The following is an 11984-nucleotide window of genomic DNA, read 5'->3' on the forward strand; positions in this document are numbered from 1 at the left end:
ACAGTACATACACACAGACAGATATATTTCCTCAAAAAAAACATTTTAACGGTTAATTTACTGTTCTTTTTTGAACGCAAGGTCTTACCAATTTTATAATTTATTGTGACGGAAATGCCCTTTACCTAAATGGTAGAAACAAAACAAAAACTCAAAACATATTCTGATTAGGTTCAGATTAATTGGTTAAAGTGGAATTATTAGGTTGGATTTAGTTTATATTTGAAAAGAAAAAAAAAAATACAAAGTGATACAATAATTTCTAATTGTTTTGATAATAATATTTAGTACATTGAAACAAATATGTTGACATGATTTTATTATGATATTTGAAAAAAAAATTATTTACAAGCGAAATAATACTACATACATCTGACTTGTTTAAATTTCACAATCACATACTTTTTTTAATATTATTTGTATAAATAATAGTGATGATTGGATTTTTCTCATAGTTTTTTTTTCCTCTTAAAAATACTCCTTACTAAGTAGTCCTCTATTTCGTGTGTGTTTTTTTAAACAAAAGATTCAATTTAGAAAGCTGACCATAACTTAATGTGTGTGTATTATACACACACACACACACACAACAAATTCATTGTACGCCAAGTCAGCATTAGTTAGAGTACCTTATTGGCTCACTTAAAAGTGAAAGTACTCGACTTCTTGCTTTTAGGCATTAATGTTTTTTTTTTTTTTTTTGCTTTTAGGCATTAATGTTATGTCAAAACAATCACACAAACTCAATTCTCGAGCCAACACTAATCCTCCTGCATTTAAGGAAAATTCAATATGCTTTTTCTCACTTATATAGTCGATATGGTCTCAATCTAATTTTTAATTGGTAGGGATTATCTGGTTTTAAGTTATATGATTCCGAATCATGTAACAATTTTTTATAAAAATAATGATGGACATAATTATTTTTTTTTTAGTTGGTACTCATCCTCTCTTAAAGAATTATTTACACTTAGAAGGATTCGAACCTTAAATCTAATACTTCATAAGCTATCAGGGCCAAGTTTTTATCCACTTGAGCCAATTATTACGGGTTAATGATAGACAATAACTTTCTCGAAATACAATTTACAACGTTTTATTGCATTATTTTCTCCAAAATAATCCCAATTTAAGTAAAATTCAAGGTGTTTATGTCTTGTTAAATCAATGTGATCTTTTGGACTATCTAACGATTCTAACCATAGACCAGGGAAAATTATTATATAATTCGGGATCACATGATCTTAACGTAGTTTCTGATTGGTCGGGACACTTAGTTCCTGATAATATGATTCCGAACCATATAATAATTTTTCATTAACAAAAATGATAGACAATAACTTCCACCCCCCACTAGGAATTATTTGCATTCAAGAGAATTCGAACCTTAAATTTGATATTTCGTAAGGTATCATGGTCAAGTTCTTATCCACTTGAGACAATCCCTATGAGTTAATAATAGACAATAACTTTTTCAAAATACAATTTACAACTTTCTATCGTATTATTTTCTCCAAAATCTCACTCAAATGATGTCGAGTCGGAATACCAATATGTAACTAAAGATTTTTACAGTTCCGAAAGAAGGGCATGCACAAGATTAGTATTACCCAAAGAATAAGGATACCACAAAATTAAAAAGCATGTACATGCCTTGCAATATTAGTATTACCCAAAGCATGAGGATAAAGAAAGTAAAAAATAAATAAATAAAAATAAATTTTAAAAAAATAAAGAAAAACCTCACATGCCCATAAAAAGTACCTTCACAACAATTTAGAAATTGAATGCCTCTTTGTATAAAATGTAATTTTAGCATGATGCCAATGGTTACAATGATGAGCAATGATGATGACAACTACAAATTTTCATTTAAAAAAATATGAAAGTAAGTTTCATGGTGACCTTTCTATGTTATAATAAAATACTTCAGAAAGTGGCTTCTTTATTTCTAGATTTATATACACATTTTGCAGTTCTCTTCAGCCCCTTGCTTACTTGGAGGAGGTTAGGGGGTGTGTTTTTAGGTCACTGAGTGGGCCATATGAAGAAGAATGTGATGTATTGGTGAATCTAAAAATGGACCAAAAATACACAGTCTGATGAGGCCTAACCTATCATGACTTGCAATGCACTTCTTTACAATATAATTGACTTCCTTTAACTTAAAGCATGTGAGGTTGAGATCCAACAATTTTAGTGAGCCAAATTTTAATTGAAGTTCCATCATTTAGCTTTGTTTGGATAGATAGGAGAAGATAATATTAATTACGAGAGAAAAGAAAAGAAAAGAAAAGAAAAGAAAAGAAATAGTATTAGTTATGGGAGAAAAGAAAAGAAATGAAAATAAATGATAATAATAATTTTTATTTATGTTTGGATAGATAGAAAAGAAAAGATAGTATTCTTGTTTGGATATGATAGAGGAGAGAAAATAAGAGAAATGATAACAACTAAATTATTATCATGTCCTTTTAAATAAACGAGATATGAGTGAAATAATAATTTCCTCTTTTTAATTGTTGAGAGTAGTTTCAGAATTATGAAAATACTATTTAAAAGTTAAACAATATCATTTCTCTCCCTATTTTCTCATTTATGAAAAGATAGGAAACAAGAGACGAGGAAAGATAGATATCCCTCCCTATCCTTTGGTTTATCTCATTTTTAATCAATCAAACACACTCTCACTATCTTTTTTTTTTTCTTTTATCTCCCTATCCTCTAAATCTACTCTATCCAAACGTACCCTTATTGACTCATATCACACGCTTGCTATGAGTACACCACAGCTGTGTGATCATTAATGATAATAAAAAAAATTGGCAAAAATTGATATGTTACATCAGGAAGGGGACTATATATTAGGTTCAAGTAGCTTTTTAGGGTTTGCATGTGATCAATTGGTTAGAGGTCACATATCACAATGAAAGCTTCTTATGATGCACTCAACAAAACCCCTCTTAAATCAGTGAAAAGAGTTGCATAATTTTGAGTTCAAGTATTGTTTTCACAACCATGGGTTCATTTCAGATAAATTTTGGATTTAACTCAATAATAAGTTGTTATGAGTGATCACTTAGGCAAACATGTAACACTCCATCAACTACTTACATGCTTATTCTATAAGCCCATTAGTTGTTGGTTTTTTTTTTTTTTTCTCTCTCTCTCTCTCTCTATAACAAATGATGCGAAATTCAATTATATATAGTAATTAAATAAGATTAGTCTTGGAATGTAATTGATATTTTAGTAATTAAATTATAATATGCTAAATATTATTATCAATTCAATATATAAACCGAAACGAGATAGAGCCATTCACCCACCTCTCCACCCACAAAATAAGAGGTTCACAATCATGAAATGGGGAGACATTCAAAGTAATCAAAGAAATATATAAACAAAAACTTCCATTATTACAAAATTTCTCTCTTCGTAAGCAATATTGAAATCATTTTTGTTTCTATTTGCAACAATACTCTAGAAGATCGGTGAAATCTTCACAAGAGCAGTGAAAATTGTATGCATACTTTAACATTTAGGTCTAACAGCTCTTATATTATATACACATATGTGTGTACTTAGGAAATATATATATATATATATATGTACATAATATGATAGTCACTATTTATGAAATGATTTACACATTAGCAGATGCTGTAATTTGATTTAAATTTAATTTCTTGTGATATGATTCAAACCTTTTACACAATTCTCTCATTTTTTTCTTTTTATATGATTCAAACTTTTTACACAATTCTCTCATTTTTTTCTTTTTATATTACTTCTTAGTATCAGATCCATTGTGGTCCAACTGTAACGAGGGTATAGCAAAGTCGGCACCACCTATTTAGAAATGGTCTAAGGTGACATCACCCGGGAAGACTAGAAGTCCTTCCCAAACTGAAAATTAGCAGTAAAAAAAGAAAAAAGTATTGCAGATGACTGCTTAAAAATCACAGAAAACTAAAAAAAAAACAACTGAAATAATGCACTAAGAAATGCAATACAGGCTTGAAATTTCAACCTAACGAGCGGGAACAGAGTCAAAAGATCAATCAATTAATTCTACAGCAATTTAAACATCACATAATTCTGAAAATTTGCAAAAAAATTCAAATTAACGAGCGGGAACACAGTTCATTCGAAAACTAGGTTTATATTTCTTGGGGTTCTCATGCACACTGCTATTCCACTATCAAGTGAGAACATTGATGAATGCCAACACATATCACAAAAAGAATAAATATGACATATATAATGAGTTCATTTCTCCACTCAACCAAGAAATTAAATTAAATAGAACAGCTCTTGAATTAAATATTAATCCAAAATCAACATCCAAAAATAGGCAGAACTACGGAGTTGCACAATCACAAAGTCAAATATAAATGCAATAATAAGAGCTAAAATTACAACAAGCACCACTCTGAAGCCCAGCTATCATTTTAACACTTGACCTCCTTCAAGCCATGCGCAAAGTACAAAAATGTTGGGTCAGTGGCACCATCTTTGTAGTAAGCGAACACCAATGTGCTGTCATCATGCATGCTCTCCCCAACAAAACTGTAAAACATAATGCGAGTTCAATGTAAGTTGCCACAAAAATGTTGTTATTCCATAACATACAAAGTGTAACAAACATTAGAGATGAAAGAAAAAGGTGATGGTTTGTGAACCGTAGGAAAAATTAGCTACCAGGCACTTACAATTGGAGGTCGCTGAGCTTTGAGAGCAAGAACTTGGTTGCCCCCTCAATGTTCTTCTTAAATTGCTCTTGCTGCTCCCCATCCAGCTTGGGTGTCAATGCCTTGATATACTTCTTGATGTATGCAACAAACTGCTTCTTGTCAAAAGCAGGTTGTTCCTGCAAGTATCATCACATGGTCCCATGTTAAAACTCTGTTTCTTCAAATTTCCAATATTTTACAACTATTGCAAGTAATGGGAACAACTAACCTGGAGCCTAAATGTGTCAACAATATCAACCACCTTGACAACTTGGTCATCTACACCCTCATCTTCATCAGCACCTTCAGCAGAAGGGTTTGCACCAATATCTACATCAACTGCTCCTTGAGCAACCCACTGCAGTTGGCCAATAATTACAATGTCAGTTATCGCCATGGTGGCATGGTCATTTAATATTTATATCTAATGACTTATCCCAATGCTAATTAACATAAAAAATGAAAACAGAATGCAATTGTATTGCCCAAGGAATTTCTTTTGCAGGACTAAATGTGATGGAAAATAATATCATTATTCAGAAATAAAAAAGTAATGAAAACAATGCTAACCTTTCCCTCAACTTCCCAGAGTACCCCATTATGGATTTCCTTGTACGGAAATGAATCCGAGAGAAGCTCATCACCTGATATTAATGAATGACAATGTTTCAGAAAACAGCATAATTACTTATAAAAAGTAATTAAAACATAATTAAGGGATTTAATTGCTAAACGTTTACTTTAAACAAAACTTGGTTTCGATAATAAATTGTAGTCATAAAGAGAGACAAATACGTGCACAGTGATTTGCTGAAACCAAGCAACAGGTTAATTTGGAACAACACTGTATCTTGCCAAATCAAAATTCAAGCTGATACCAGGCAGACTTGGCAAATCAGGGGTGTACCAGTCCCCTGTTTTAAGGAGAAGACGCAGTCTCTCAATATCTCGACATCACTATCATCATCATCAGTGATACATTTCGCAAGGCAGAAATAGCAATCCAAGCATCAGTCAAAAGAAAAGGAAGTTCATATAATATCTCGGCTGAATATACAAAAAAGAATCCCAAATCTACCCCAGCAACTTGACACAAAAAAACTAGTCATGAATACCAAGCCTTATTGTTTATTTATTTATTTATTTTTGATAGTTGAGGATTAATATAAATCAAATTACAGCCTGAGTATGGTATCAATGCACAAAAAGCAAATATTTCAAGCCTCTACAGTTAAGATGGTTCAGCCATTTTCAGGGAAAATCATAACTGCACCAGTGAAAAAGAGCAATCTGGTTCATATCAAGGGTAATGCCAAAGGAAGGGCAATTAATATTGGTTAAGACTAATAAAGAGAAATATGATAGTGTGTCTGAAGTCATCGCCTTAGATGAAGCAGGATGACCCCAAATAGTAGTCTCTCTAGAGACAAGTCTTCAATAAGTTGAGTGAATAACCTTTCTAAACAAATCAATCTAACCCATAGACAGATTTTAATTATAAGAAATAAATAGATTATAATAACAAAAGGGGAGCTCTGTATATGAATAACTCAGTCACATAAATCAATGAAGTAGATTTAAAACACAATGATTTAACAATACAAATACACAAATACATTTATATATGATAAAAAATATTATGGGACTGGAACCAAGGCTCTTGTACTAGAGTTGGTGCAAAGTCCAAAATATATTTATAAAGTGGGGTTAATAGATCTTGCCCAATTTTAACTAACAAAACTGAATTTACAATTATCGCAATTATGTGTAGAATGCAACGCTATGAATCAATTATTTATAGTGAGCAAATAAAAATAAACCAAGCAACCCCACATGATCACAAAATTTATACATGAAAACCCTAAACAGAGAAAACCACGAGACTTAGTCCAGACGGATCAAACCTAGTACGAGAAATAGATTTAGACTAGTTTAGCAATTTCCAAACCCTAGAATCACTAGTTACCTCGACACTGACTGATCAACCAAACTCACACACTATCTCGAAGCACACAACTTGCTCCATCACTAAATCAGCTCCTCACACCATCCGCTTTCCCAACAAGGACTTTGATCCTCTCGACTAGTCATCAAGGTTGTGTGTTTGTTGTCCAGAAATACTTCGGTGTGGAACAAGGATTATGATAATGACAACTCACCATCTAATGCAAGATGTTGATGATGAAAAGTAAAATACGCTCTCTAAAAGTATATATGTTCTCTCAAGAATGTTAAAAAAGATCTCTCTATATGTGAGTATGTGATGAGAGCTTAAAGGTGTTTATATAGTGTTTTAAGTCCAAAGGAATTAAGGTTTCTTAGTTGTAATCAGAATAGATAATCTAAACCTTCAACAATTCTAATTTAATAGATTTTTCATAAATATTATCACACGGAGCATCCTGAGTAACTCATCCATCGATCGTGATACCAATAGAACCCCATTGTCACTGCTTCAATCGATCGAATCTCGTATTGAAGCATTTTGGACTTCGATAAACTCTGGAAAAAATTTATCGACCAATGCATCGATCAAGAAATACAATTTATTTAAAAGTTTCCTAAATAAATAAATTTATTTTAAAAACAATTCCATGCATTCAAAATATATTTTCATGAATTAAAATGTGTATGCATTGTGCCCTAAAATGAGAATGCAAGTAATGATACACAAAAAAAAAAAAAATTGCTAGTTCTCTCTTAGAATGCTCTAATAGGATCAGAAGAAGGTCACAAACAGTGAGAGAGCAAGAGAATATATGGATGGAGCTAGACTAAGAGAAACTGTAGGCATGGTTTAGGAAAGAAGAATCAGAAGAAGAAGAGAGTTTTGGACTACAAAAGCAAGGCAGTATTTTCACAAATTGCAAATCAAGTCCTGAGTGGGCCTATTTTCAGGGTTGTTTATCAGCCTCATATTTTTTTTTTTTTTAAATTCATATGATAACCAGGGGTGTATCAATCCCCTTACTTAAAGGAGAAAACCAATTCTCTCCAGATCTCAGTATCATCATCGTCCTCAATACATTATTTATCATTACAAACATTGTAAATGGAAAAATAGGATCTCTTGACAGAATGCACAAAACGAATCCTACATCTAACTTAGCAACAGGATACTGGATACCTTTCTTTCCTTTACTTTCTTTTTTTCTTTTTTTGGTTTCTTTTCCAGGTAGTTGGGTTTTTTATAAATAAAAATCACATTATTGAGTTCAACATCAATGCTCAGGAAGAAAATCTAAGGCCTATACAATTAAATTAGTCAGTAATGTCCCACCAACGAGAAAGAGATGCGTTTGAAAGGGAAGAGCAATTAACATGCGTTGGGAAGTTAAAATAAACTCGATTGGGACGGAATGACCTAAATAGTTAAATAAAAGTTTTGATTAAGTTGAGTTGAATCCTTTTCTAAACAATTCAAGCACACCCATCCCATCGACAGATTTGAACTTAAAACCAATAAAAGTTTCAAATAAGATTCAAATAACATAAAGTTGAGTTGGATCCTTTTCTAAACAATTCAAGCACAGCCATCGACAGATTTGAACTTATAACCAATAAAAGTTTCAAATAAGATTCAAATAACATAAATTAAACATCAAAAGTTTACTTTTTTATAGTATACAGATTCAGATCACAACACAACGAAACCAATAACCACGTAATCGAATCGGGAGATTTCAATTCCCCTAACTAGGGGAAGTAGATAAATCAGCAAATCACAAACATAGTATATTGAATGAAAAGATTTAAACACAAAAAAAAAAAAATATGAACACAATTATATATATATACACACACACATACATACACATACCAGTGAGCAAGTCTTGGTAGACCAACATTATTGCTCGATAGCTATCTCTCCTGCAAAGACGATCGTAACGGTGTGAGAGCGAGAGAGGTTTTGGTAAAGGCTAGACAGAGAGTGTGTATATATATATAGACGAGGGTTTGGGGAAGACGAGTCCGAAGAGGAATATACTTTCGAATTACGGAATCGGGACATTCTTTTTATAAATTGTCAATCAAGTCCTCTCCAATAATATATAAATACATATGTAACGGGTGAGCGCTTACCCAAACTATTGGTTAGTGTTGCATACCCACCCATTTATACTCGATCACTTTCCTATCCGATTCCGATGTAGGACAAATGACCCTTGTTATATTCTCTCTCACATAAACTTGTAACGCTCTCGTTGCGGTTCGGGCCACCCTGCCTACCCGGGATGCTAACCCGAACGCCTTCCGGGCGGGGCGCTTGGCATGATACAGGATTAAGGATTGGGTCTGACTCTGATACCAACTGTAATGAGTGGCCACTTACCCATTTACCCAGAAGTTCGAACTATTGGGTAATACTGTATACTCACCCATTGATACCCAATCACTTTCCCATCCGATTCTGATGTGGGACAAATGACCCTTGTTACAGTATACTATATTACTCCCTTCATAGTCCGTCCCAACATAGGTCATCTTGGAAGCTGTGACAGAAGGGATATTGAACTTCTGCATTCTAATTATATTTCCTTTCCAACTACTAAAATATTATTATTAAGTAAATAAATAAATTTTCTATAACTGAATTTCCTTTCCAATTATTATATTATTATTAACTAAATAAATCAATTTTTAATATTATATGTTTCCTTCTCTAAATAAATAAATTTATAAATAATTTTTTTAATATTATATATTTCCTTCTCTATTTTTTTAGGGTAATTTGCACTCACACCCCTGAGATTTGGGTCAACACCACTCAGCGGACGGTCAACGGCACTAGTTTACATTAACACCCCCTGACGTTTCAAAAGTTTACATACACACCCCCTCTACCCGAGAAAATGATCATTTTAACCTTTGACTTGGTCAACAAATACATAAAAACTATAAATTACTAATATAACCCTGTAAACAAAATTATGAAAGACCAAAATAACCCTCGTTTTACATTCTCTATCTAACCTTTGCCTGGTATTTCTTCCCCTTTCTAATTTTCTCTCTTTAAAACCTTAAAAGTCTCTCCTTTTCTCCATAGCAGAGGATTGATTATCGGCTTAGTGCAAGCAATACCAATTCGTGACGGAGACGAAAAAAAAAAAAAAGCAATACAAAGCAGGAAAAACATCCGATTAAAGTGTCAATAGGCCATCTTCGACTATGCGTAGAGCCAGGGTAATTGCGGCGATGGTAGCGGCAACCGTAGACACCAACGGATCTGGACCAGCAGCTGCTGTGAAAGAGATCAGGTTTCGCAATGTCAGAAAGATAACGTGGGGCAGATTTTCGGCGGAGACCAGAGGCCCCAGGAAGAAAACTAAGGTTTGGCTCAGCACCTTTGACTCCACCGAGGACGCGGCTCGAGCCTATGACGCCGCCGCTCTCTCCTTCTCTCCCATCCCTCCTTACTCTCTTCTCCAAGAAAACCCTAACAATGCCTTCATTAACCACACAGAACCGTCGAGTCCTTCATTGGCCCAAGCCTCCGTTGTGACGTAGCCCTCCTTCTCCAAGCGGCACCCTCGCTCGCTACCAATTATGCCCGACGATTTCCACAGCAACTATGACTCGTCGTCGTTCTGGAAACCCTTGGCTTTCTATAGTGTGTGTTGTGTTTGATGTGGTGCTTTGTGTTGTGTTTGATGCGACGGATGTGATGATAATGTGACCACATCTATAATTACAAATCACAATTGTAAGCATAGATTATCAACATCAAGAATGAATTGTTTACCTAATGACAATTAAACTAAAGTGTAAAACCCATTCAAGACTACGTTATAACCCACCATACACATTCACAAATGTATCCGATAAGAGCATACATCAATCAAGAGGATAATACTAATTGTAATTAGAAGTATGGATTAATATAATCAAGCACAAATTGCGTACTTTACTACAATTAACTAATGACAATAAGCTAATTTGTAGAACAACCCATCAAGATTAAGCTTTATTCCATCAAATTAATTGACAATTGTATCAACTAAGTATTATGCTATGGCCATCACTAAACACAACTAAAAGAAGTATCAAGTGTAGAGTATAATTCTAAATCAATCACACATAGATATGCAATTTTCATATAGAATCAATGGAAGAATTAATTTTCAATCAACTAATGAAGAGTAAAATCCCTAATTAATCATACATAGACATACAATCAACTAGAGATTTCAATGGAAGAATTTATCAATACAAGCCCTAATTTGTCAAATCAAGCATGTATATATAAAGAAATCACAAGGCCAAATATTTAATTACAACTCAATAATTCCCCAAGAAAAGAAAAACAAAGGTTTAGGTTACATGAACTTAGGGCTCATCCAAGCCCTAAGTGAAGAACTAGCTTATAGAGAAGATGATTATGGTGTCAACAAGCTCCATCTCCATCTTTTGGCTCCTTCTTCTTCTTCCTTCAATTGTAAACAAAGCCTCTGTAAAAAGTTCTTCAAACCCTAGCTTTTTCTTTTTCCCCAGAGAGAACGTAATATCACCGTACAAAAAATAATAAAACTTAATAATAATAATAATAACTCTCTCTAAACTAATGAAAAACTAACTCTAAACTAAGGGCTCACTGGGACATAAGTAATAACCCTATTAAAGCCCAATAGTTCACAAAATAAGCCTAAACAATAAGAAAATCCTATAATGTTGCCAAGTCCTGGGGGATCGATCCCCCAAGAGTTGGAAATTTCCTTTAAGCCCTATTTAGCTCCATTTTGGCCCCGAGCTTATTGGTTTGCTTCTTCATCTTTGGAAACATCATCAAAGAACTGAGATTGACCGCTTTTGAAGAATAAACACACTATACGAGCAATGGGCTGCGACCTCCTTTTTGCCCTTTTCTGAGTTTTTTTTGAATATCTCTGCTTGACTCCAAAAAGGTTTTAGTGAACCAAAATTATCTCATTTTAACTTTATTACCCTGAAATACACATAAACATAAATTAGGACTAAAACATGAAATTAAGATAGATGCAAAGACTGAAATACCCTAACTTAGGTGCTGAAATGTGCAACATTTAAGCACTTATCAATTAGCAGAGTCTCTGTCACCCCGCTTCTCACTCCTAGCCTGTCTAAAGTCCACAGTCAACTGATACTGCTGTAGAGCGGCATTTACCACCTGAGCATAAGTAGTGTAGGCTAGACTACCTGTAATAGATCGTTTAATAGACCACATAAGTCCTTTAATGAAGCTATTACGTTTCTTCTCCTCGGTATCCACCT

The 11984-nt window shown here is 33.4% G+C and overlaps 2 protein-coding genes across 2 annotated transcripts; one reads left to right on the forward strand and one right to left on the reverse strand.

The window, feature by feature from the left end:
• Positions 1–4237: 4237 nt before the first annotated feature.
• Positions 4238–8711, reverse strand: LOC132294511 (translationally-controlled tumor protein homolog). Its single transcript, XM_059792398.1, has 5 exons — positions 8557–8711; positions 5307–5380; positions 4966–5094; positions 4716–4873; positions 4238–4572 (listed from the first exon to the last, which is right to left on the reverse strand). The coding sequence occupies exons 1-5, from the start codon at positions 8582–8584 to the stop codon at positions 4455–4457; spliced, it is 507 nt and encodes a 168-aa protein (XP_059648381.1). The 5' UTR covers positions 8585–8711; the 3' UTR covers positions 4238–4454.
• Positions 8712–9905: 1194 nt separating this feature from the next.
• On the forward strand, positions 9906–10244 carry LOC132270519 (ethylene-responsive transcription factor 3-like). Its single transcript, XM_059771697.1, has one exon. The coding sequence runs from the start codon at positions 9906–9908 to the stop codon at positions 10242–10244; it is 339 nt and encodes a 112-aa protein (XP_059627680.1).
• Positions 10245–11984: the final 1740 nt, after the last annotated feature.

Source organism: Cornus florida, unplaced genomic scaffold (genome assembly GCF_030987335.1).
Source record: "Cornus florida cultivar Cherokee Brave unplaced genomic scaffold, ASM3098733v1 CherokeeBrave_3.0.0_Hap2_Chr01, whole genome shotgun sequence".
NCBI classification, from domain to species: domain Eukaryota; kingdom Viridiplantae; phylum Streptophyta; class Magnoliopsida; order Cornales; family Cornaceae; genus Cornus; species Cornus florida.